General features: G+C 35.2%; 4 protein-coding genes and 2 non-coding genes across 8 annotated transcripts; 3 read left to right on the top strand and 3 right to left on the bottom strand.

The window, feature by feature from the left end:
* Window positions 1-667: 667 nt before the first annotated feature.
* Window positions 668-3,244, bottom strand: SpdS (Spermidine Synthase). 3 transcript variants are annotated; one of them, XM_013326067.1, is made up of 4 exons: window positions 3,156-3,244; window positions 2,615-2,824; window positions 2,129-2,254; window positions 668-1,372 (listed from the first exon to the last, which is right to left on the bottom strand). In XM_013326067.1, exons 2-4 carry the CDS (start codon window positions 2,816-2,818, stop codon window positions 839-841), a joined length of 864 nt encoding a protein of 287 aa, XP_013181521.1. In that variant the 5' UTR covers window positions 2,819-2,824; window positions 3,156-3,244; the 3' UTR covers window positions 668-838. The 3 variants fall into 3 exon arrangements, with proteins under 3 accessions (XP_013181521.1, XP_013181520.1, XP_013181519.1); XM_013326066.1 differs by having other exon boundaries at window positions 3,042-3,213; XM_013326065.1 differs by having other exon boundaries at window positions 669-1,372; window positions 3,016-3,213.
* Window positions 3,245-3,364: 120 nt separating this feature from the next.
* Atg10 (Autophagy-related 10) lies at window positions 3,365-5,095 on the top strand. Its single transcript, XM_013320884.1, has 2 exons — window positions 3,365-3,856; window positions 4,086-5,095. Exons 1-2 carry the CDS (start codon window positions 3,555-3,557, stop codon window positions 4,285-4,287), a joined length of 504 nt encoding a protein of 167 aa, XP_013176338.1. The 5' UTR covers window positions 3,365-3,554; the 3' UTR covers window positions 4,288-5,095.
* Window positions 5,096-6,796: 1,701 nt separating this feature from the next.
* On the top strand, window positions 6,797-20,519 carry LOC106127722 (probable phospholipid-transporting ATPase IF). Its single transcript, XM_013325940.1, has 17 exons — window positions 6,797-7,113; window positions 11,429-11,627; window positions 12,487-12,612; window positions 13,895-14,116; window positions 14,524-14,703; window positions 15,261-15,566; window positions 16,147-16,394; window positions 16,523-16,969; window positions 17,050-17,221; window positions 17,299-17,489; window positions 17,792-18,073; window positions 18,253-18,389; window positions 18,482-18,617; window positions 18,763-18,908; window positions 19,071-19,238; window positions 19,586-19,741; window positions 19,948-20,519. The coding sequence occupies exons 1-17, from the start codon at window positions 7,036-7,038 to the stop codon at window positions 20,141-20,143; spliced, it is 3,390 nt and encodes a 1,129-aa protein (XP_013181394.1). The 5' UTR covers window positions 6,797-7,035; the 3' UTR covers window positions 20,144-20,519.
* An 850-nt stretch (window positions 20,520-21,369) lies between these two features.
* On the bottom strand, window positions 21,370-21,443 carry TRNAI-AAU (transfer RNA isoleucine (anticodon AAU)). Its single transcript has one exon. It is a non-coding gene; the product is annotated as a tRNA-Ile (tRNA).
* A 392-nt stretch (window positions 21,444-21,835) lies between these two features.
* On the top strand, window positions 21,836-21,909 carry TRNAI-AAU (transfer RNA isoleucine (anticodon AAU)). The gene has a single exon. It is a non-coding gene; the product is annotated as a tRNA-Ile (tRNA).
* Window positions 21,910-22,048: 139 nt separating this feature from the next.
* Window positions 22,049-26,489, bottom strand: Parg (Poly(ADP-ribose) glycohydrolase). Its single transcript, XM_013326119.1, has 12 exons — window positions 26,367-26,489; window positions 25,995-26,281; window positions 25,616-25,777; window positions 25,415-25,524; window positions 25,120-25,263; window positions 24,770-24,852; window positions 24,295-24,454; window positions 24,035-24,165; window positions 23,764-23,951; window positions 23,242-23,485; window positions 22,731-22,891; window positions 22,049-22,516 (listed from the first exon to the last, which is right to left on the bottom strand). The coding sequence occupies exons 1-12, from the start codon at window positions 26,413-26,415 to the stop codon at window positions 22,085-22,087; spliced, it is 2,151 nt and encodes a 716-aa protein (XP_013181573.1). The 5' UTR covers window positions 26,416-26,489; the 3' UTR covers window positions 22,049-22,084.
* Between the last annotated feature and the right edge of the window lie 159 nt (window positions 26,490-26,648).

Genomic DNA, 26,648 nt, shown 5'->3' with positions numbered 1-26,648 from the left:
GTACTGAATTAAAAAAAAACTTAGTAGTCTATATGTTCTTCCAGATTATATTATACATGTTTGCCAAATTTCACCAAGATTCATTCTAACAAACATCTATCCATCCATCAAAACATTCGTATTTATAATATTAGTAAGATTTTGTAAAAACTTTAAAAGAAAACGAATTAAAATTGTATAAACTTGTAGGAAATTGTTTGCCACATTTTTTACTAAATTTACCATAAAAGATGTTCGTTATGTTTACAAATTTTATGCTTTAGATTGAAACTATGTATAAATACGTTGAAACAAATTAATATATGAGTATTCATTACATAGATCTTTCTAATTATCACTTAACACGTTCTCTGCTAACGCGGTCAGTGCTGGCCCTCAGTGACGTTTGCCTTTAGGCCTATTAAAATTTTAAATCTATATAAAATTACTAAATCGTTTGCCCATATGAACGAAATGAAAACTCTCGTAAAATGCGGTCATCACTGACTGACGCGGCTTGAACAGAAAGTCTATGTATCAACTGCGAATTCCTCGGCATAGAACGTGTTAAACAGTTTTCTCTTATGACAAAGAGATTATAACATTATTTGATGTACATTTAGACAAAGTTTAAAATATAACTTGCCTCTAAATGTCTATATATTAATATATAAATTAGACAAAAATAATATGCTTACAATTTGATACATAAACATATTTTAAACATTTATACCAGTAGCAGTAAGTTATATAACTAAAAAACGACATATCCATAGACTAAAACGAATTCAGTTATTATGCTAGATTATAAAAAAAAACAAAATAAATGCACTTTTAAGTACTATGTAGTAGCCCAAAATTAGTTTAGTTTATTCCTTAAGAATGTTGGCAATGTAAAAGCCGCTTTGTGGATATCGCTGTTATAATATTTAAGCTTCATTGCCCTCTCCTCTTCTTTCGTGAATGTAATCTGTGGACTGTCAAATTTGACATTTGGATCTAAAGATCCCATGACGAAACCTATCAATCCTGAAGGGTAAGTGGGCACAGAGGTATATGCGTATGCACCAACTGGGAACTTATTCCTGCAGTATTTCAATGTATTCGTCACCAAATCAATATCATTCCAAAATGTTCCGGCTTGCGAGCAAACAATACCATTCGGTTTTAGTGCACTCTTCATGAGAGCAAAGTAGTTCTCTTGGAAGAGACTCACCGCTGGACCCACGGGGTCACTACTGTCCGTTAAGATGACGTCAAATTCGTTGCTGTGATTCTTCATAAACTCAAAACCATCTCCAATGTGTAGAGTCAACTTTTCACTGTTGAATCCTACTGACATATAGGGCAAGTACTTTTTGGACACTTCAACAACTCTTGCATCTATTTCTACCTAAAAAGTAAATTAGATTTAAATTATAATATTTTATTTCCAATATTGGAGTTCATATAATTTATTCTTTGTAAATATTTAACAACAGGAAAGAAATTGCCGCACCATCCATATGGACTTTTATAAAAACATTTTTTTTAAGCATAAGATGGCAAATAAGCAACTGGTTGCATGAGTTTGCTAAAAAAAAGTGAAGCAGCTGTTGCCCATAGACTGGCCTGTTCATGCAGCATAGCAGGCCCAATATTAAATACACATATTTATTGTTTGGTACACTAAAATAGTTATGTACATAAATTTATTTTATCAGTGGGAATGGCTACAAAGTCATTACATATCTCATATTTACTCAACATGACTATTTAGAAATAGATAACACTGTTATCTTTATGTTTTATGAATAAACAATATGGATGAAGTTTTCGATGATTATATTGTACAGAAATTTTATCAAACAATTTAGGATATTTTATTACCAGGATTAAAGTTTTGACCTTTTTTGCTTATGGCTTAATTATTGAGTACAAATAAATATTTTAACATTATTATGTATTTACTTGCTGTTGTATGTGACTCTGTTCAGAGTTAAGAAAACATGATTAGTAGCCTATGTGTTCTTCTTGGGTATGTCCTACATCTATGCCAAGTATCAAGATCCCTTTAGCCATTCTAGAAATACATCCATCAATCAAACCAAAAACATACATTCAAAATGTTAAAATGGCATTTTCACATTTTAAATATTTCCAAAATTACCTGAACAATTTCTTTAACTTTAGGATGCTTAGAAACTTCTCTTGCTACACCACCATCTCCTCCTCCAACAATTAAGACCTTTTCAGGATTCTTGTGACTACACAGTGCTAGAAACGATAACATTTCCTGAAACAAAAACAGATATCTATTAACTTTAGACAAACATTATTCTTTAACTAATGAAACTTTGTGCCTTTTTCTTATAAAAAAGTATTCTTGTTTAACTAAAAGAAATATACTGTAAAATCTATTCAAATATTCATCTCATTTAAGAAAATATTTACTCAGCTAGAAATCCGAAATGATGTAATTCATAGTACAACTTAAAACAGTAGTAGAGTTGCTATACTCAGTTCCTGATACCAAAGAAAATTAATTTTATAAAGTTTATTTAAAGTCACTATATACAAGGGTAGATAGGTCCCTGCAGTCTGTGGTGGAATGTCCTAGGCTGAGGAAGATACTTTAAGAAAATTTATTATTTACCTGATAGGAAAATTCGTCCTTCTCCGTGCACTGTATAATTCCATCCAAGATAAGCACACGGCCGAAACTTGTTGTATCACATACAATTATATCTTGGTATGGTGATTTCTCTTGATGAAGAATTTCTTTAACTTCAAATGAGAAGGTACCGCCAGGCCACATGTCACATGATTCTGTATACCAGTTCTTCTTTAAGATATCCATTTTAAACTGTACAAATAACAAACAAATAAATTGTAATGTATATCATTCGACAGACCATCTCACGAAAGATTAGATTTTGAGAAAAAGCATGCGGTTTGTAACGAAAACTTGATGATTTCAAAATAAATGAGACCTAAATACACTCACAACTTGACTTTAATAGTCAAGAAATATTAATAATAAAAACATCAACGAACCAAATATTATTTTAACTGACTCTTACACAAAACTTTGTTCCTGTACACGTGCGTATAACCTTGCACTAACAACAATTATCATAAAAATGTAATATATGAGGCGCTCTATTTAATAAGACAATAATGCTATAAATAATTACTTGTTATCACTACTCCTGACCACTTTACTTGTTATCTTCGTTATTGGTTAGTGGTTATTGGTTGGTTATCTATTGTTATCTAATGTCAGTTGTCTAAAAATTTCCAAAGAGTACACATCACACAGAAAAAAAATAACTTCCAAAACCATTTTTGTATGCCACTCTTTGAACATATATTTAATCTGTAATCAAATTGTCATCATGACATTTTAGACAAATGACAAATCATTTTGTTGACTACAAAAATAAAAACAAATATTGATCCGATTATAATCCATATTTTGTAGGTTGTACAAAGGCTTTGCCTTCTCCTGTTGCTGTCGTAAAATTTCATTCATTTCGTAAATTGCTAAGACTTATCACTATCACTACCATTAAAGGAACGAAAAAATTGTTTCAATGGACGAATTTGGTATTCCCGTTGAAGAATTTATAAACGCAATAAAAGAATTTAAAAATGTGTCGGATCAAATTAACGACGGATGGCGGATTTACGAAAATCAAAATGAAATACATAAATCTTATCTCAAAAAGGAATCCTTCGTTAACTTTGATTTACAAGGGGAAGTAACTCTTTGTAAAGTGGAATATAATATTTTCTATAACGTTAGCTATGCAGTTCCTTCGTTTAGTTTTAACGTTTGGAGGTCGAACGGGACTCTACTAACAATCGAAGAGATCAGACAACTGTCGTTCATACAGTAAGTTTTTTTTTTTAACGAAAAAAGCATGTCACTTGTGCAGTCTGCACAGCAAACGTGTATATTAAAAAATTATTGTAAGTGATTATCTGTATACATATCAAGCAGCAAAGAAATTTAAGGAAATGACTACTTTAAATTTCTGCTTTCTAATTTTAAATCAGACTCACAAATTTATTAATTTATGTATTAAAAATAGGAAACTAAATACTTCTTTCTTATGTTTCAGTATAAAACGTGAGGAGTTCTACTCAGTTATAACCCAACAGGAGCACCCTTTGTTCGGACGGCCATATTTCATCATGCATCCTTGCCACACCGCCCAACTGCTGGCACAGTTCCGGCTCAACTCGAGAAATATTATTGTCACATTCCTAAGTCTTATTACACCATTATTAAAACTAGAATTGCCATTAGAATATGGCCTTTAAAATGTTTAGACAAATTTGTAATGTTTAAATGTTTAATCAGCATTTTTGAACTAGTTTTCATGTCGTCAATGTTGTAAAATATTAGTGTGATTTTATCTAATATGTATAACCCTTTCAATGCTTGAAATTTAGTAATATGAAAACCAAGTTACCATTTTTGTCTTAACACATCTAGCGCCACCAACTTTACTGGTGAGTCACAGTCACTTTATTATGAAAAAATTAACAGCATGGAATGTGTTAAGAGTGAAAGCAATCTAGTCAATATTACTACTACCTGTTTAAAAATTATGCCGTCATGGAGGGAAAGAGAAGAAAAATCTTTTTCTTATGCCACTAACATGTTATGTGAACGAGTCTTTGAAAAATAAAGAAAACAACTTATTTCAAGGGATTACTAAAGCACAAGTCATCTTATTGACATAAAATATTATAGAATTAGAGAAAGCATTTAGTAGTTATTATGTATTTTATCTATTCTATTTAAAAAAAAATATATAATCTGCATGCTTCTTCTATAAAAAAATATTAAAAAATAAAGTACCTTTCGCTTGCTATTTACTGTTTAAAAGATAATTATTGCGTACAATAGTTTTTAATTCATATTAATCTTTTTAAATATGCAAGAGGTATTTTTATTTTGTGTGAAGTATGCCAGTATTGCCAAATAGAAATCTATAACCACCGCCTACCTCTTTGCAGTGCCACAGTAGCTCTATAGATATTGAAAATGCTATTAGTTCTACAATCCTGCTCAAAATATCTAATTTATTTTTTATTTATTAATATTCAACGGTATTATCGATCTCTTTTAAGTAAATAAATAATGATGTAATTAAATGTATTGGATTCAAAGAGTTTTATTTACTTGACACATACTTGAATTGTGTAACCTAAATCTCCATTTCCATTTTATGCTAGGCCATGTAAATCAGCTCTGAACCGATTCAAAAGTTCTACTCACGTAAGCTTGAACCGTTCAGCTATGATTAAACAACAAAATTGGCAGCTCATTGCGATGTACTATAACTATGCGAGTCATTGGGCCACGACCTGCTCGATGAGCTGGTGACTCGCAGTTTGCAGTACGAAACCCAAACCATAATCCTATGCGGGTACAAATTGAGTCGAGCTGCGAGTCGGTTCACTTATTTGTGCCGTGAGCTGATCTGCAGATCATCAATTTTAGTTGAGTTACCCATGACTATTACATTGCGATAAACTCGTTCTCGTACCAATATCATGTACTCAAATTTCTGTACACTAATGACCAGATATAACGCGTAACACTTTTTAATGTCTATATTCATTTATTTAAAATCAAAAGACTCGCGACATTAATTTGTAATTAATTAATCTTTACTTAAGTCATTGGGTATTTTTGATCGTTCTTTTATATTGTTATGTGGCAAGCGGCCAACTGGATTCGCCGAAATAGCGAAACAACCGCTGCCCATAGACATCCGCAATTGCAGATAAGTTGCCCACTTTCAATTGACCTGAGGAGGGAATGCATAGAAAGAGAATGTTTCCCCTTTCTATGCGTCCCTTCCTCCGTCAAATACAATCCCCTTCCATCGTTTTCTGATAAGAAAATCATGGGAAAGGAAAAAGACTAAAGTTAGGCCTCGGGCACCAAACTCATTAGAATGTACGCGAAATTGCTTCCATTTCACCTCCTGTCTTCTGTATGGTCAAGGTATTTCACCGGGCGACCCAACCAATTCCAGCAACAGATGTTATGCTGGCATCAGCTAACGTGAAAACAATTTATATCTTTGTAACCTACCCATCATAAAGGTAGTTTCTACAAAAAAAACTATCTGAAGAGTCCGTACCGCACTGGAAAATATTCATTCAAATTCTCGTGAGGGAGGTCGTCGCGGCCCGTCGCCCAGTGAACGACGGGCCGCGTCCGCGAAATAATACCAGTACCACTCATTCTGAGGAACCGATGGGCTCGAAAGTAGTCGGTGCCGCCACCGGAAGAATATACGAGTGTTTAGCCGTTTTTATATCAGTTGGGAAAATGTCTAAGCTATGTCTATCGAAGTAAATTTCGGTATCAACTAATAGCTAATAAATATGTATACTTAAAAATTCACCACCACCAATTCCACCAATAATAAGACTCGTAAAATATGTTGGACATGATGTAGCTATAAAAATTATCATAAACCGTGATTTGTTGTGCCCATGTACATTGTATTTTTAATTGAACATAATAAAATTATTTGTTATTCAAATAAATTTTTATTGAAATGGTTAAATTATAGCGTAAAATTCATATAACGACTTTAAGTTTCGTTCTACCCCTAAAAATATTATATACAACTGCCTAATTTTTTTAGTATTTAAGGGTATCTTTATTTTAGTAAACCTAATTCCTATGTTCTTTTTCATCATTTCAATTGTTGGCCATGTGCAGTAGCAACGGCCTCTTAAAATCAGATCTATCAAGTATCGTTAACCCATTATTCATTTAACAACTGTCGCAAAAGTGACAGCTTTATCATAAACCAAACACGTTAAAAACGAAAAGGTCTAGGCCCAGCGGGCATCGTGCGCCGGTTTTATTGATATCTTATTGAACGCCGATAAGATTGCTTACGCTATCAGCTCAGTTGTTTCAACTCCTGTCGTATTTACAGACAGCTCCACGGTCACGATACGCTTTTCGTTTTTTTCTTAATATTAAAATGTGCATTAAGTGAAATAGTCAACGGACCATAGACATAAAAAAGGGAAATGGTTCTCGGCAATGGTGTGCGTAGATTACGCGAGTGTGTGTGTGCACTTTTCGTATTTATTTGCTGTTGCTGTGCTGTGAGTGTTTTTTTTTAATTTTAAATAAAGATGTATCGTTAATGGAAATAACACTTAGCGCATTATTGTAAACTATACAACTCGTAATATTTAAAAAAAACAATACTTATTCGCGCCAAAATGTTGTTTGATTAATTACAACAATTTATTATTTTTCAAAATAATTATAGCAGTTTTGACTTAGGTAAATCTAATGGATGTACCATAGTCTGGATCAACAATGACATCAAATTCTCAAGTCGACTATACTAGTATTTAATAATGGATTTTCAAAAACAGTTTAGGATGATTTATCGTTAGATGACTAATATATCGATAAGTTCAGAATAACGTAAACTAAAATTGCCTTAGAGATATACCAAACTATATTACCTACTGACAACTCGTAATAAAGTGATTAAAGTATTCGTTATGTGTACTTTAAATTAAATGTTAATGTTTTTGTAGTCTTGCGAAAGTGTGAACAAGAAATAAAAAAATATTTTAGGTTGAATTTTGAAATCCAACCTAAAATTATTAGTAATGAAAAGAGTATTTTTAGTTTGTGAAAAAATATGACGTCATGATATAATTTGCGGCGTATCCATATTAAGATTATAAAATGGGATAAAGCGTTAAACAACAAATTCATCATTCAGATAAAAATCATTATTACATTTATGATAAAACGAAGTAATCTGAACTGCAATCTTGTATCATGGCCAACGTAAATTTGGAACTCCCCAGTGAAAGCCGATAAATGTAATTTATGGTAATATTTATTTATCGACGCTTTTTTAAAATCTATTTTACGTGCCTACGCATTTCGTTATATACGAGTTAAAAGTTTCAAAGCTCAGTGTGTCGATTTCCAAAGTATCTCTATAAAACATATTGATATCTTAATTCAGATAACGAGTAAACAAGAAAGTAATGAGTTAGAATATTAAGCTACAAAGGTAGAGAACGACTGAATAAAATATGGATGGATTGTGTGAAAAAGGATGTGCGTAAAAAGAAACGTAATTCTATACATGATGGTTGATACAGTTGCTTGGAACATACGTATTTAGAGTATAAAAAGCCGCTCCTCCGTAGGGAAACCGAAGGTGTAACTTTTCATCATTATTACTTAAATATCGTGAAAAAAAACGCAATTATTCTTTATGTAATTGAATCTTTCGTATCGATTTCCTTCAATAAGCAAACTTTACGCCTGCGATAATTTCGTACTAATGATAAGGTCGTGTAGTGTTTTGTTTTTAATGGATTAGCATAAAAAGATAGTGTATATGTAAATTTAAAAAATTTTAAAAACATCAAAAGTAATTTTAATTTATCGAAACGTTATCAAATGATTGAACATTTCGCTTAGTAAAAGCGTTCCTTTGAGTCTCCTGATGTCGAGATCTCAGTGTTACTCAATACTTTGATATTCATGTTGTAGGTAAAAATTATTCCACACATTTTAAAAAAGTTTATTAAAATGAAGGTAATTTTCTCTGTTCTGTATCGCGTCTATTCTATGGTTTGGTTTTTTTAACATTTTCAAACCAAGCTCAGTTACTCGCGAAAGTGACATATATATAAGTATACAAAAGATTTCAAACAAAACAAAAAAGAATTCAATAACAATCATCAATCGAGTGCATTAACCGATTTTGTGTTATCAAAGCTAATACTTTTATATAGACGCATTTAGCGCATAATAACCTAGATCTGTCTCCTAAGTCCTGAATTATCGTCTGCATACACCTTATCTCTATTTCGTGTATTTCTTAATTTACCAATTCGAAAATAACAAAGATACATTATTTCCATTACATTTTAATGTATTTGATACGTCAAGTTAAATTTGGTGCCAACTTTTGAGCGATATTCGAAAGGGAAATTACCACGCTATCATAGAAACAGCGTAAACTTTACCTTTACATACTCTAATACTAATTTTCATCCATTATTCATACTCTTGAAGGTCATTTTTTTATATCATAAAGTGACAAACGAGCGAGCGGCCACCTGAAATCGCTGAAATAGCGAAGAGACCGTTGCCCATAGACATACGCAATTGCATATGCGTTGCCTAACTTTAATCTACGAAGGAGAGGATGCACAGAAAGAAAATATTTTCTCTTCCCATGCATCCTCTCATCCGGAAAGTCCACTTACACTTCCCATACTTTTCTTCCCAAATTTTCACAAACATATTTATCGCAATTGAGGATGCCTGTAGGCAGCGGAAGCTTCGCTATTTCAGCAAATCAGTGGCCGCTTGCAAACTTGCCACCTTATAATATAAAAAAAGAAAACCGAAGTCATAACTAAAATGTTTACAGCTGAGTTTGAAGCAATAGGCAATTGCTAGTTATAAAACACTTAAGGACATGCGAAGGTGGAACATTATCCGTGATAAAGCCACGATAGTGAAGTGCAAATATTGATTAAGATTAGTGCCTTGTTACGACGGCTTCGACGTTACTCATAAACCCGAAATTACAATAGCCAGCATGATACAAGAATATATCGAGAGGTTTGAATGACACAGCATATTTGCAAATCAATCCAAATAAAGCATACGAGGAAAAGATATGAACCGTATCTACTTCATCCGTTCCTACTCCCTTTGAGTCTTGCCTTTGTTAAAAAATGTTGAGAAAAAAAAGAAATTGGGAATCGAGTCTCCAGGACCACAATTGGCAGACATGATTGAAAATACTTTTTTGACTCTTTTCTTCCGTGTTTTTGAGGACACAACTCCAATAAACTCTTCTGCTGTTTTAGCCAATTAAATGAGGATGATTAATGGAATCTTCCAATCCATTTCTTGACTTATTCGGATGGACATGTGAAAGTCATCTGAAATAATTAATAGTTTTTCTATAAATGAATAGAATAGAAGTATTGTATCATGACAAGACAAAAAAAAAATTATGTAATGACTGGTGGGTTGTGGAGGACTTGCAACCTCTTCGTTGTTATTATGTTGTGGAAATTGACCATCCGCGGCCCGCAGCTGCAGTCGTCCCACGCTGCAGCCGCATTGCGAACCCTCACTCAGTGTCCGCTAATTGTTGACATGGTGAACTTGACTTTGACGTATCGAAGATCGCACGCGGAAAATGAGGGTAAATCTTCTATTTAGCTTATGGTTATATTGGTCAACACATTTTCACACTTATTTTTTTGTGTTTTGGAAATTGTTTATTCAATTTTTTATTGAGAATTCTTAGAAACTTGACGAGTTATGATGATTAAATTAACAATGATTATGAATGATACTTTTATTTTGAAGTTACCCGTGTAAACGTAAACTTCTTATTGTCTTTGTGAAAATATACTCAGAACATAAGTATATCTAATATACTTATGTTCTAAGTAAATAACGTTTTGTTGCATTTGTCAATGGTTCGGTATTTCCCGATTTAGGTAATTATTGTGTTTAAAGAATGAAAGTAATCGATTGTGACGTCACCTCAAGGACATAAGACTGTCCGATAATCTCACGGTAAGCTTTTATTAGTACACTGTTCATCGTGGACCTAACTATTTTCTATCATATTCTTTTCCGTAAAAAGTTTCACGCGACTTCAATTACTTTGATAAAAGTTAGGAATCAAACTTAAAACTTGAACACACAATTCCTTCTGAGGTAAAAAATCGTCTACGTTTGATGGACTTCGGTTATATCGATACTCAACCATAATTTAAAAGAATTATTATTTTTTCAATCTTACAAGATTAAACGTTTTGAAACCACTATTCACGGATTAACAAAGAGAATTTAAATAAACAAATCCCCACAGGATATAGAATAGAGGTTAGCTTTTCGTTATCGGACACTTATACGGAAACAATTACGTTTCTATTATTAATATTGTTATCAAATGATAACAACAAAGACCTACGTAGGTAACGTGCCATTTTCGCAAGACACATGGCTCTATCTTTTTAAAGCATTTTGCAACGTATAGTCAGTCGAACTTTGAAATCAATTTGTTTTGAAAAGAATGACATTGAAAAGCTAATAAACTTTCTCCGTTCTTATTCAACTCCTTGTGGGGTCGGCACAACAAGATTTCGTCTCCCAACCGTTGGTTTCTGAGATCAAAATCTCTGTATAAAATATATCATCATCACTGACATTATCTTTGATAAAACAGAGATAACATAGATATGTTTTAATCTTGGTTTTTGGTCTCAGAAACCCAAGATATTATAAATCGATGTATCATTAATTTCATTCTAAATCGTGTCATACATTATCTCTACTTAAACTTACTCTTACCGATATACCTATCTATATACAGCAAAGGTTTATGTAAAATAAATTGTACAGTCTAACAAAGTATCGGCGGCGGCGGAGACTCGTCTGATCGAAGTTGGCGCGGCGGACGAGCGCAGTAAGAAGAAACACAACAAGATCAAGACCTCCAAGTACACGCTTCTCATGTTCCTGCCAAAGAACTTGATGGAGCAGTTCCGCAGGGTCGTCAACTTCTACTTTCTGATCGTCACCGTCATCGCTGTTGTTATAGGTTTGTTTTACTGATTTGTTACAACCCTAGGAATTAAACATTTTGTAAATGATGTCACCAATATGCACAAGAGCTTATTTTCATGCTTAAATTGCATAAGAAATAATAGATAAGCTAGAAATCGTATGATGTTAGCCATACGTATCTTACTACTTCCACAAAATAATTCCAGGATAACAGGATCATTGAATATCTGTTAACACTTTTTATTTCAAGTGTTTTGGGAACTTTTAACGTTGTGCTGTAATATTTTATCATATTTATAATAAGTTAATCGCTGAGTTGATTACAGTTCAGTCCTTTAATATCGATTTGCATAACTATTGACTACAAACAGTTCTTTGTGAATAAATTAATATTATATGGCCGTGACGTGGACTTTGATGTAGAGTAATTTATATTGTGTGTGTACGTCAAATGTCCTTGTTGGTAGGGGTGCTAGGTCCGGGGTCGCGGACGAAAGCGAAAGCGTGCCCGTGGCCCCGTACCGATGCCTTGGAGGAACAGAGAGGTTTAGTTGGTATGCCTCCGCTATGGAGGAGAATCCCACATAACTACCGCGACCCCCCGGGGCTTGGAGTATGCATAAAGCATTCCTCTCTGGGAAAAAAAGGGGTGCTAGGTCGCTAAACCTAATAGCTGGACAGACCTCAGTTTGGCCGGACATTTAATTAGAAAAGCCGGACGGCCATTATTGAGAATTTTGTCTCAGTAGGTTCGACAAAAAATTTATGTAAAATCACTTTCTTTTGCGAAATGTTAAAAGCCTAATAGAAGCCGGACAAGCTTATGTCCGGTTTTATCCAGATGCCCGGAAACGTTACTAGTATATGGTTATTAATGACATTTGTTATGACAGATAGCCCCGTGTCGCCATTCACGAGTATAGCTCCCCTGAGCTTCATGGTGTTGGTAACAGCGATGAAGCAAGGCTACGAGGACTGGCTACGACACAAGGCAGACAACAAGGTCAACAACCAGATCGGTAAGTCTGTTTCGATCTCTATAAATGACAGCTTTTGTTTTTATGTTGATGTTACGTGAGAGTAAATTTTATCTATATTATTAATTCAAATTTACACCACCGCTACAAACCGCTACCATGAGCGCCAAAATGGCGAAAATGTCGTACACTCATATTAAGTAACAATGCTGTTTTTCTACTCTCGTTACGTTTAATACTAACACCATCAGCTAGATATATGTGCGCTTTTTCGCTCGCCATAACCAACTATTTATTTATTTGGTTTTTTTGTAATTTTTCTTAGCTAAATCATTTATTTCTTAAGAAATTAAAAAATAAATCTTTTGAGTTACTTATGATAAGATAATAAGGTAAAATGTTGTTTTTATAATTTTTTGTTAATCCGTAATTATCTAATCTGAGGGTTCTTTCCCTTACTAATGATGATCTCAATTCTAGTAAATCAAATGATAGTAATTACCAAGAATTAGATCTTAATCTGAACTACGCAATGTTATCTTTGCATATGGCCTTGAAAATATGTTCCGTCAGTGGAGACTTACGGTTCTGTACACAACAAGCTTTTGACCGACACCGGCCGTGCGGAATTAAAAAACAAACCCTTAGCATATGTGTTCTTCCAGACGATACCAAATTTCAGCGGGATCCGTTTACCTGTTCTGGTGATAACAAACATCCATCCATCCATACATCTAGATTTTCGCATTTATAATATTAGTAAAATCAATAGGATGAATCAGACGACAAAGGTTGGTTTAAATTGTGAATAACATAAAAACACTTGAACATCGAACCTGACCCAGTGCGGACTTTATCTAATCAGATCACTACATCCACAGCCCTTCACGTGACTTTGAAGGCAAATATCTGCCGTAAAACTGAACTGCCAATAGATTGAATAAATCTCAATAGAAGATAAAACAATTTTTATCTTCATTTATACAGTAATCTTTTCGTACCAATTAATACCTAAAGTCAGTTTTCTCCCAAATGTTACCTAGTTAGTAGTAGCTAGTATATTGGCGCCAGTTTTATTTTCCTCAAACAATTCGTCTTTGGTATTCATAAAAAGGCAAGACGTCAATAACTTATCAAGTTATCCAGTTTGGCCGCATCGTCACAGGATTACCATTAAAAAAAAGAAAAGCTTATATTTACCTTTTTGATTTATACCTTTAATATGAGATTACTTTTTTATTCCACCAGTCCACATTGATTTATTCCCGTCATATGAAGCTGAGACTAGTCGCTATATCTTTCCAATTGGTGTTTTATTTTACAGTGGAAACAGTTCGCAATGGTGTTATCAACAAAGTGCGCAACTCCTCGATCGCGCCGGGCACGTTGGTACGGGTGCGACGAGGGCGCGAGGTGCCGGCGGACCTCGTACTGCTCTGCGCGGCCGACGGTGCCGGCAAGTGCTACGTCACCACTGCTAATTTGGATGGCGAGACGAACCTCAAGACACTGAGAGTGCCCCCACCACTGGTCGGATATACACCCGGTATCCAGCTTTATCACAACTAAATAGATTCCTTAGTAGCTTTAGGGTAAGATCTGGTGAGGAGCATAAGGGGCGCCACATGTGGCAGAGTCGGATATAAAGGGGTTCCCGTTGTGCATCTCTCCTCTGAATACTCTAACTTTGGAAGATTATCCCCGACACCAGACAAAAGGGGGCGTTACTAAAATCTCAGGACCGCAAAAAGCCCACGGAGCCAGAAATGCTAATGCTACTATTCCTTAATTTTAGCACAGTTTAGATAGCGTTTCATTATTTATAAACTAAATAATTCAATTACTAACTTCAAGGATTTCAGTTTGGAAGTACCGCTGATTTAAATGATTGATTGTTACGAGTAAAGTTTCGTCGGTTAAAATAAACCTAAGTGTTTTCCTTTACTTTTTTAGATATTCTACCACACGGCATGCGTATAGAGGTGCCGCATCCAGTAGCCGACCTGTACACGTTCTATGGGCGTCTTGAGATCCCCGGTCAGGACAGCTTGGCGCTCGGTACTGACAACCTCATGCTGAGAGGCTCAAGAGTCAAGAACACCGAGTGGGCGATAGGATGCGCCGTGTACACTGGTAAGATTATCATATTATGTTGTTGAATGTTCTGCAGTCTGATTTTTTTAAACGGACACTTTCGAAGGAAGAATTTCCTGGTAGAAACATAGCGCGTATTAAAGTCGCGAGAATAAACATACAGATAATATTATGAAATTGATTTTGGAACCTCGATTCTTGCTAAAATAAGATGTGATTTTTATCTATTTTATCAATAATACGTTGGCCTTGATTTTAGAATGACGCTTTAGAATAGAATGCGCTTAAGTAAACAAAGAGCTTCCTTTTTACCTACCGAGACTAGTTTTTCTTCACCTTTTTTGATCAATTTAAATCTTTTTTTGCCTCATATTTACACATTTTGAAAGTACTTAAATATTTATTAAAAATCTAGTAATTACCGTGACACTTTAGTTTTGATATGAATTTCTGTGAATCTTGAATATTGATCTTCTTTTTGCTTTCCTTTTTCCATTGGGAATCAGGATATCCATCCTTATCTTATCCATCAAACAATCATCATCAATCATCAGCACAATCTGTCTACATTTTAACATTGCTCAATTTCGTTTTAGGAGAAGAAACAAAATTAGCTTTAAACTCGAAGTATTCTGGGAACAAATTTTCGTCCTGTGAATCAGCAGTAAACAGTTTTCTGGTGTTGTTCATCTTGTTATTACTGTTCGAAATATCGATATCGATGGTATTCAAAGTGATTATCGAAAAGAGACATCCCGAGAGAGACGTATTCCTGGGACCGGGGACAAAGTACCCGCCGTCAGTCGCGACTGTACTTCAAGATTTATTCTCCTTTCTACTGCTATACTACTATATTATACCAATGTCTCTATACGTTACTATCGAGCTGTACAAATTTATAGGTAAGATAGAAATATAAATAGAATTACTATTAAGCATTCTTTGGGGGAGGTCTATGCCCAACAGTGGACGTCATATGGCTGAAACGATGACGACTCACAACAATAAAACAAAAGTGTAGACAGATATTAGGGATTTAACATGACTAGTTTACATTTTCTCGATAAAAATTTCTGACACCTGATACAATCTTATCGTACAAAAGTTTGATATGACACGACACAAATGAAAAAGAACAATAGCATTGCATCAACGCAAACCTACTCTGTTATCATATATTCTAGTTTCCTTAACGTGATTTTCTGAGTTCAAAATCTCTGTATAAGACAAATCAGAGATAAAAATATGTATTAATCAGGGATTTTGGTCTTGGAAACTCAAGATTAATCTACTCTTTATAAATTTTTTTTGCAAAAATAATGTGAACATCGATATCTAAACTAAGCTAAATATTCATAACGTGACTGGACCAAATTCTCGAACTCATCAGTAATATATCGGCACATCCTCAATGCTTATAACGAAACAAGCTAACATTTCATTGATTCCATTCAGAAATAATTGTTAAAAGTTGTAATTTAGGTGCATTGTTCATTGGCTGGGATGAGGAACTCCGCTGTGAGGAGACAGGTCGACCTGCTATCGCGAACACTTCCGATCTCAACGAGGAATTAGGACAAGTCGAGGTGCTCTTCTCAGACAAGACGGGCACACTTACTAAGAACCTTATGGTGTTCAAAGCTTGCTCTATTGGAGGTCGCGTGTACGAGGAGAAAGAGTCTAGACTTTATGATATAGAGAGATTTGATGAGCCGGCTGACACTTTTCAGGTCCGTAATTTGTTTGATAATAAACGATATTAGTCACATAAATGATAGAAAAAGGATTGTTTATTTCTTTACATCATGAAATTGTAGAATTCTCTTGATTTTGCTTTAGTGACAACTTTCTATTTCAGACAGATATTAAATTTTTCTTCACAATACTCGCGCTGTGCCACTCTGTGCAAATATCTAGCGAGGACATGAAGAAACTGAGCGCGAGATTATCTGGAAATGGTAACATGCAACTTATGAATTTCTTTCGGAGGAAAAAACTAAATAGAGGAACAATCGGCAATGTTAACAATGTGAATGAAAACAAACCTGGTGTTTTAAATACCATAGCATGGAATAGCCTTCTTAGAGATACTGGAAGCAAAATGGATTACCAGGCGAGCAGTCCTGACGAAAAGGCTCTAGTGGAAGCTGCCGATAGAGTCGGTGTAACATTCCTCGGTGAAGAAGGAAACAATTTGGTCATAAAAGTCGGAGATGATACGGAAATGTATGAACGCTTGCAACTTATTGAATTTACATCAGAACGTAAACGGATGTCGGTCATCGTTAGAGACAAAAATGGAAAGGTAAGTCTAAGACGAGTAAATTAATTTCATGGAAGCAAGATATTAGATTTAATTAAGGAAAAAGATCGACAATGTTACAGATTTGGCTGTTTTGTAAAGGCGCGGAGAGTTCTGTGTTTCCTATCTGTAAAGACACAGTTATGATTGAAGAGACAAATCGTGATATAAACGCATTTGCAAATAGGGGACTGAGGACTTTAGCGGTCGCATATAGAGAAATACCATATGAAGAATACGCCAGGGTTACGGAAGGTGAGTTGATATAGAAATGTCACCAGCATGCAATGTAGAAGTTGCTTCTAATATTGATTACGTTTATTTGATGGCAGCGATAAAGCGTATAGACGGTAAGAGCGCGTCGGCGCTGCAGCAAGTGACTTTGCAGTACCGCGTGCTGGAGCACCAGCTGACTCTGGTGGGCGCCACCGCTGTCGAGGATTGTCTGCAGGACGACGTCTCCGACACTCTGGCTTCTTTGCGCCGAGCTGGCATCAGGACTTGGGTCCTGACGGGGGACAAGGTATAGTCTGACAAATTTCTAAAAGTTGTGCTGAAAATTCATCTTATAGGAGTTCAAGTGATTGGGTCAACGCCACTCACTTCAATTTCTTGGTGCCAGACTACTTCAGCTCTTTTTCTATTCATTTGCAAATTAGCTGCATTATTGATAAGATATAATTAATATTGATAATACTTCAGCTTCAAATGTTTTATTGTCTAAAACGGAAATTGTAAGATTTGTTTTATCAATTAATCCAATGTTATTATAAATTATAAAAATTAAATCGGGATAAACAACTATTGAAAATTCTTTACTTTTAGGTAGAAACAGCAATAAATGTAGCACAATCTTGCAGCCACATCTCAGAGAACGACAGGCGAATGTTCCTTATCGGAGTGAAAGACGAATTAGCACTCCAAGCCCACCTCGAGGAGTGCCAGCGGACGATACTGGAGCCCAGCTACAGAGACCTCACGCTCATTGTGGACGGCACCAGCATGAGCTGTATACTGGACACGCCAGCTGCACCCGCCTTCGTTGATGTGTCCTTGAAATGTAATGCTGTGCTGTGTTGTCGACTATCCCCTATACAGAAAGCTAAGGTAAGTTCTTAAAAAAATTAGTTTCAAGCAATTGAAACCATCATAACGATTCAATGTGGTAGTTTTAAAATATTCTTCCTGCCTTTTAGCGTCATGTAATATTTCATAGCCAACTTCTAACTGGTAACTTTACAATTTTGAGCCCAGAAAAAAGGTATGCATTTTTCAATTTGTTGCAGATAGTAAAATTGATAAAGAACAGTCCAGAGAAGCCGGTGACGGCAGCCATTGGCGACGGCGCCAACGACATATCCATGATCCAGGAGGCTCACGTCGGCTTCGGCATCTTCGGAAAAGAGGGACACCAAGCTGCTAGGTACCTATTTTCTGACGTTACAGCATCTTAGAAGAGAATTGGTGAAAACAAAATAGTTTCGATAACTAATGTAAGGTAATTGCCGTTCCCAGGTCAGCAGACTTTGCGTTCACCAAATTCTCAATGGTGAAGAAAATGTTGCTGGTGATGGGGCACTGGTACTATCAGCGACTCGCCACGCTCATACATTACTTCTTCTACAAGAATCTGGTGCTCGGGAACATTATGGTATGCTAAAATTTCTAGAAATCCGTTACAACGATTTCGAAAAACTGTTTCAGTCATGTTCAGCTCGGCGGAGACACTACTGTGCCCCTGTGCTGTGCTGATATGTATTAATATCTGTTACCCGACGTGATGTGTCTTGTTTCAGTTGTTCTTCCAAGTGCACTCAGCTTTCTCGACGCAGTCCATCTACGACTCGATGTACCTGACGCTGTACAACTTGCTGTTCACCTCGGTGCCCTGCCTCGTGCTCGCCGTCACCGACCAGCGCTGGCCACAAGCATTGCTTATGAAGTAACTACATCTTAATAAAACCTCTTTTCACAAAGCGACTTGCTAATATTAGTCAGTGGACATCGGTTCTTACGAAAGGATAATTTATACCAAATATAGTGGTAATAAACATTTTTCTCCATTTTGTCATTGGAAATAATTTAACCGTAATATTGTTTTCAGAAACCCAACATTATACAGAGAAATAAGGAAGAACAGGTTGATGTCGTGGTGGAACTTCCTCGCGTGGCTCCTGTCCTCTGTCTATCATTCTGTACTGATTTACGGCTTTTCAAAGCTGGTATTTATGAGTTCCGTCATAAACACCGATGCTAAGACTGTCGATTTATGGTAAGAAACTTTAATATCATCGACAATTTTTTCTGTAAGATTAGTAAATTCACTTCTTATCCTTTCCTGACGAGGAAAAGATGAGAGGGGGTAGAGGTAAAGATAGAGAACACGAATATATAAATAATCTTTTTCAGTTTATCCTATCCTCTGTCCAATTAAGGTACTTAGATAATGCATCTGTTGCAGTTTTCGTGTGACTTGGAGGCTCTAAACTTCTTGAGCTGCCAAGATATTTGAAAATACCTATACCCATGTTGTAGCAAATGTCTATGGATAGGGTTAATTATATGAGGTTGCACTTTTACTGTATGGTATAAAATATGAACTTTATATTGGTATTACAGGTGCTTCGGAGCAGTGCTGTTCCATATGATGATGCTGGTGGTGAGCCTGCGCTTGTGGCTGCAGGCGCGCTACCACACGCTCGTGTTCGTCCTCACGCTGCTCCTGTCTATGCTCTGTTACGTCATCTTCAACACTATCTACTCTTTGTTCTATTTGTAAGTATATCACAACAACTTTCCCATTTGTTAAATGTTTGATGACTCTAAAATTTAGACGACACAATTGATCTTTTTGTCATTCTGAATCTGTAATAGCGCGATATAAGAATCATCATAAATCAAAACTCTGTGTGAAGGTCAGATGCAATTTGTAGTATAAATAGATGTCTTTATTTTAATATTTTAAATATTTTTATTCTCAGTGAAATCGACGGCGATGTGCTGGGAACGTACATAAGACTTTTAACGTCTCCATCTTTTGGTTTCCTTAATTGTTTAATGATAGTGGCAGCCCTCGCGCCGGACTATTGCGCGCGCTACATCACTGACAGCCGCGGTCTGAGACATTTCAACACCGGTGTTGCCACTGTACAGAGAGTATTTTCTACTAGACTTTGAACGACTTATTGTTATTATTTTAGTGAAATTTATTGCATACTATGGTGATAACGAGTATTGGAGTTAAATCGATGTGAGCGAATTTAAATGATTTAGCATTTATTTAGATTTAAGATTTAGTGCACATGTGATATGTAATTATAGAATTGAACGTTAGGGTCCAAAATAAACTTGTGTATACGATTGTTGACAAAATGTGTATTAGTTTTTATTTTAAGTGTTGTGTTCGCATTTGCATGCATTTTTATGCCTTTTAGGTATTTACTAAAAAGAATAATAGCCAAAGTAAATATCAAATATTAAATTACACTACACAGTGTTACTGAATTGTACTATTTTACACATGACGTCACAGATTATATCGACAATTATTAATTATTAATAAAAACCGCATTTAAAAACTCTCGAAAGACAGTATTACCGTTCAAAATCCATTTAATTACGTACTTTAATTAAGACAAAAGGCTGTATGTAAATATATGTTTAAATATATTTACATACAGCCTTTTAATAAAATATATAAGTTAAAATTAAGTTTGCTTGTTATTTTAAAATTTGGATTATAATCAAGTTACATTGCTTTAATATTAAATAATTAAAAAAAAACTATTTGTGCTATAAGTGTGAAATTATATATATTCTACGGACTAAATGTTAGTATGTAAATAAAAATAAAAAATGATGTAAAATTTATTAATATAAGTTAAGTATAAGTTTTTGGTTATAATTTATAGATTAATTATTAATATAAAGTACAAAGTACGCCAAACTTACAACGGGTAGATGAATGTATTTACGATATTAAAATGTAAATTACCGATTGCAAAAAATATTTATTGTATTTAAAATAAATGACTTTATTTTGATAATCTGTGGTATATTTATTGCAAGAAAATTAAAATTGATTTATAATAAATTTATGCCGCGAAATTGATTTCCAGTGTCGCCTCAAATGGACTTTACCGCCCTAATTGATAAAATACTTGAGCATAAAAAACCAACGTGCATGTATGCGCAGATGTATGAACAGAGAATAATCGAGAAAGTTGTATCAGAAGCGCGCCAAATGGAAATCCATAGATTGTGCCTACCCCTGGTGTGAGTTATGTTGTTGTTGAACCAATTGCAATTTAAACAACCGCTAGTTTATAATTAAACAAAAAACAACCGAAAAATTAGTCATACCTCAAATAATATTACTAACTAGTAAGTCAGACAAAAAGAAATGGCCCATGAGGGGATCGAACCCGCGACCTTCGCGTTATTAGCACGACGCTCTAACCAACTGAGCTAATGGGCCGACGTCTCAAATAAAAAAACAAGATAAAACAAGAATTATCTTCAAAATATAATCTGAATTTAATTTCTATCAATTGTATTCATATTATAAAACAATTAGGTAGTTGTGTAATTTCTCTATATTATTTTTAAATTAAATCTACAAAAAGCCTTTTTAGAAGTGCTACTTTTAACCTTGGATTGGAAAGAGTAGTAGATTACATCTAAACATGAATTACAGTAAATGCATTTTTATACGACTTGTAACACAGAATATGTTTATCATATAATAATCAATTGTACGAAATTTTAACAAAATTATATATAAATAAATTAATTATAACAATATGCAAATGTTTATCTTAATTTATGTAACAAAAGTTTTAGATTTTATATTCAACTTACATCGTCATCGGCCCATTAGCTCAGTTGGTTAGAGCGTCGTGCTAATAACGCGAAGGTCGCGGGTTCGATCCCCTCATGGGCCACGAAACCTTTTTGTTCTTTTTTTCGTGAAATTGGAAAGTATAAGACACCTTCGCTTTTTTGCTGCTAATAAATAGTTCGCGATTTGCTAAAATTCCTTACCATATGTAACCTTTAAAGGGTTAAAATAAAAAAAACATATTCGTTCTGAAATTTTATTTCCTGTAAAATTATACATCAAATAGACTTCTTCGAGAAGTAATCTGTTATTTTTTTACTAATCTTCTTTTTGACATCCATTGACAAATCCATCGAAGACCGTTTGGTGTCTGCATCTCCGCTGGCCGACTGCGAGCTCTGAGACAGCGGCAATGTATGCGGTCGCGAGAAATTTAAACTTCCACTGCCTTCATCTAATTTCTCCATTTCTTGGAACAATCGTGACGTCAAATCGCTCGAATTAGCGGCCATTTTGTTATCGGATGGCGTTTTGTCATCAGTGTCCATTTTGTCATCACTTGTCTGTTTAGGTTTTTCGAGGTTTTTATTTGTATCTGCCTGTTGGTCTTCGAGCAATTTTTCTTGGGTGTTCATGTGGAATACGAAAGGAGAATTGAAGCATTCAGTTACTACTGAGTCGCTCATGTATAAGTCATCTCGAGTTTCACTCTACAAACAGATAAAAGTTTTTACTATACAATACAATTTATTGGTGATATAAAAAGTTACAAGTAATAAGTACGATTTACAGTAAAAAAATTATGGGACATATAGTTTTTTCTTACAGTTTGTTTAAGGAACTGCAATATTTTTCTCACTTATAGAGGTCGTGCCTCGGGACCCGACAAGGAATTAAATGTAACAATTATCTTTGTGAACTTACTTCGGTGGAGTCAGTGACGGTGGGCGTGGTGGTGGGCGTGGCGCTGGGCGTGGCTGTGGGCGTGGCAGCGACACCTGTGAGCTGCTGCACTATGTAGCGGTGCAAGCGGGATGGGGGCAGACCTTCCTCGCAGAAGTCCAACAGTATTTGATACAGTTGCCCTGAACATGATACAAAATACCACAGTTATTTTGTGACAAATACGAATATACTTCATAATTAAAATGTACTAGTAAAAAAAAAAACAAATTAATTGGCCAATGTTTGTATTTCTAACAATGTGAACTTATTTGAATAAATGACATTTCATTTGTCACTTCTCCTAAATACATCTATATTAATATAATAAATAGGAAAGGTTTGATTGTTTGGATTGAACAGGCTACGACTACTGAACCTATTTAAAAAATTCTTTCACTGTTGGAAAGCTACAGTAGTATCCCCAAGCTATGTTTATTACTAAATTTTTTAAATTTTCATATTTAGTAGGAGTTAATATAAATCCACTCACCAACAGTAACATTATAATTGACGAGTTGAGTGTAGATGGCGTGTATGTCGTCTGCGAGCTTGTTGTCCCTGAACGTGTAGTACGCCATGGGGCGCTGCGCCTGCGCACACGCCATCAGCTGCAGCAGAGACTTGAGGTGGGCGGAGCCGCCGAACGCGCCGCACCCCCAGTTGCCCGTCGCCACGCCCGGGTACTCCATGCCCTCGGTATTCTCGGACGTGTAGAATGAAAAGCCGACCCAAGCCTACAAAATATAAATTATAATGAATTAGCTGTCGCTCGTGAATCCGTATGTGCGGGATTAAATTTAATCGAGAAATGTCGAGCCGTTCTGGTGATACCTTATAACAAACATCCATCCAGTCATCTAAATTTGAATTTGTAATATTAGTAAGAAGTAATATAGTAAGATAAAGAGTTTTTTTTTTATATATCTGTGTTATATTAAATGCTTCCAATAATGATCATGCTCATATCTATAGTGCATTAAGGCAGTTTTTCTCCCCATTAGAATAGAGTTACCTTGTTGAGTTCTCGTGTGATAGCCTCCTTGCGGAACTCATGTCGGGCGCAGTCGTAGAGCAGCGCGTCGATGGCGAGCAGAGCCTGGCGGCGTCGCGCACTGCAGTCTCGCGGCGCGCGCTCCGCCCACGGCCCCGCCCACTCGAACGTGTGCCCGTACCCAGCGTACCTGCTGTACCTCTCCCCGCCTCACACAACACATTGCTACTATCATATACTTCTCTTTTAAACTTACCAAAGCCGCACATTTTAGCGTAGTTATATTTCTTACCTATGATCATGACGGCCTCGTTGGGACGCAGCAGCTCCGTGAAGAGCATGGAGGCCATCAGTTCTGGACAGATCACGAAGCGGATCTCTTCTTGCACGCAGCCGTGGCCCAACACCCCACCGCCCAGATACCTGGACAAAAAGTTAAATTAAACAGGGTATTTTTCCTCCCGAAAATAACATATTGTATTGTTATTCATTGTTTTTTTAATTCTGCGTAGACAAAGCCGCAGACAAAAGCTAGTAAAAAAAACCACATACTTATTAGCAAAATCAACTTGTATAAGTCCATCTGCATCTTCTATTGTGTCGACAGGGTTGAGATGCAGCGGCAAAGCGAGGGACTTCGTGGAGTCCCTCCAGCGGGGCAGCGCACGCGGTGGCACGGAGCGCCGCGAATACGTCACCACGCCGCACGGCACTGCACTGCAACACACCGCCAGGTGTCTGTGTTATACCACCAACAGTATTCACATCACAAACACACCCTGGTTCCACTGAGCCTTCACACATTGAGTAGCACACAGCTAGTGGAAAGAGTATTAGGCAGGTCGGCGCCATAGTTCCTCACATAGTTGACATTTTCACAACCGCTCCAATTATATGGAACATAGAAGGTTTCATTATTTCTTCTTTAACACTTGTTCGATTCAATTATCTTATCAGTGGTATTAAGAGATTGTTTGGTTGTTTTATAAAGTTTTAAAGTTATTCAATAAATATGACATAGTTTCACCTTCTGTGTAAACTCTTCTGAAATAATGACAGATACATTTGAGTTTTTCTATCACATCATCTGATCCTGATGTTTCGTACAACCTGAAATAATGTTTATTCATTTATTATTTAGCCCATTAAAACATATAGTAAGTACTAGCTGTTTCCCATGACTCTGTTCACATGAAATTAAAAATACTAAATAAGTAGCCAACATGTTCGTCCAGACTAAGTTCTATGTATGTGCCAAATTTCAGCAAGATCCTTTAAGCCTTTCCTGCAGGACAGTTTAACAAACATCCATCCATACATCTAAACATTCACATTTATATTATTAGTGAGATAGCTAATATTATATTAAAATCTTACGTGTTAAAATTAATAAAAGGATAACTAGAATATTCAGAGTCTGGCTTCATACTGTTTCTCCGAGGGAATGTACAAAAGAATGCATTTGCCAGCAAACTAGAAATCTGTTGTTGCGATAATGATATAGACATATTTTTGTGTTGTCTGAAAATGAAATAAAAAATAAGATTAAAAAAAATGTTTACTAATTTCACAGGTGTATGCAACAAGCTTTTCAATAAGAAAGTATGGAAAATATTTTTATGAAAGACTAGTTGTTTTCTACGGCTCTACTTGTAATCTATATAATACTTACTTAAGTAATGGTATAGGTGCTTGTATTAATTTAGGCAAATCCAGAACTAGTTTGACTATTTCAGGCAGTGTCACATCAAAGAAGGATTGGGATTCCTCTTCCTCTAAGCACTATAAAAACGTACATTAAATATTAAAATTGTACAACAACAAATATAAAAAATACTGATGTTATTATTGTAAAAGTAAATAATAAAAATACCTCATTGAATAACTTATGTAGAGCTCTAAATTTCCATCTGTTTTTAAACTTAGTATTATATGCTAATATGGCATCGGCTAGTTCGTGACTGTTTCTTATTGGTTTCTTTAATGTATCCACTATGATAGCCCAACGTTTTCTTAACCGTGTTTCACCTTTATCCTGTAGTACAAAGTATGAAACAAAATACATATGAAAAGCTCAAATATAAGGTGACTTTCAATTAAATTGCTAAACTCTATAGTAACAAAGAAACAGACAATAAAATATTAGTATAACTTGAGTAAATAAATAAATAATTTACAAAAGAAAAAAGTGAGGAACGACAGAGTGCAAAACACCTGAAAGCAAAATTAGTAACAAGTTAACAATAACTTACATCAGTGACAGGATATAAGCTGTGCTTAGAGCATGGTAGCCTCACATGATGTTGGTCCCATTTGTCTTGTCCGACCTGTGGCTTCGGAGGTCTGTCATCAGCCAGTACGCCATTACTCGGTATATGATACAGAACTGCATGGTTATGTCCAGGCTGCACAGGAGGGAATCCTGGATTATCCCAAGGAGACTCCGATCCATACAGCATAGATAAAGGAGCTCCTTTCCAATAATTTCCCGACGACATCTTTAAACTTCTAATAATAGGTTGAAAGAACTTCTTTAAGCCTGTAAAGTGTAAGGGAAACCTTTATGTTTATAAACATGACTTTTTCAAGCTTATTGTTACAACAAAATGTAATTTTATACTTACTAAACTCAATAATGTGATTATAAAAAAGAACCGGAAACATGAAAAGCATTGATTTTACATTTTATTTATGCGAAATAACGTAAAATGTAAAAATATTTTTAATCAGTACCAAAGAGTATATAACTAATTCGTGAGTTTTAATTCAGTTCAGTCGCCACCTGTCATTTGAAATGTAGACAAAGAGTAGTCGTAGGTAAGATCTGTCTCATAGATTAGTTGAATTATACGTTGTCTTGTTTTATTTAATTTATTTATTTGATAAATACGGTTGTGTGATTAAAC

This window comes from Papilio xuthus, unplaced genomic scaffold (assembly GCF_000836235.2).
Source record: "Papilio xuthus unplaced genomic scaffold, Pxut_1.1 DF828952.1, whole genome shotgun sequence".
NCBI lineage: Eukaryota > Metazoa > Arthropoda > Insecta > Lepidoptera > Papilionidae > Papilio > Papilio xuthus.
This window is presented reverse-complemented; position numbering and strand designations above follow the sequence as displayed.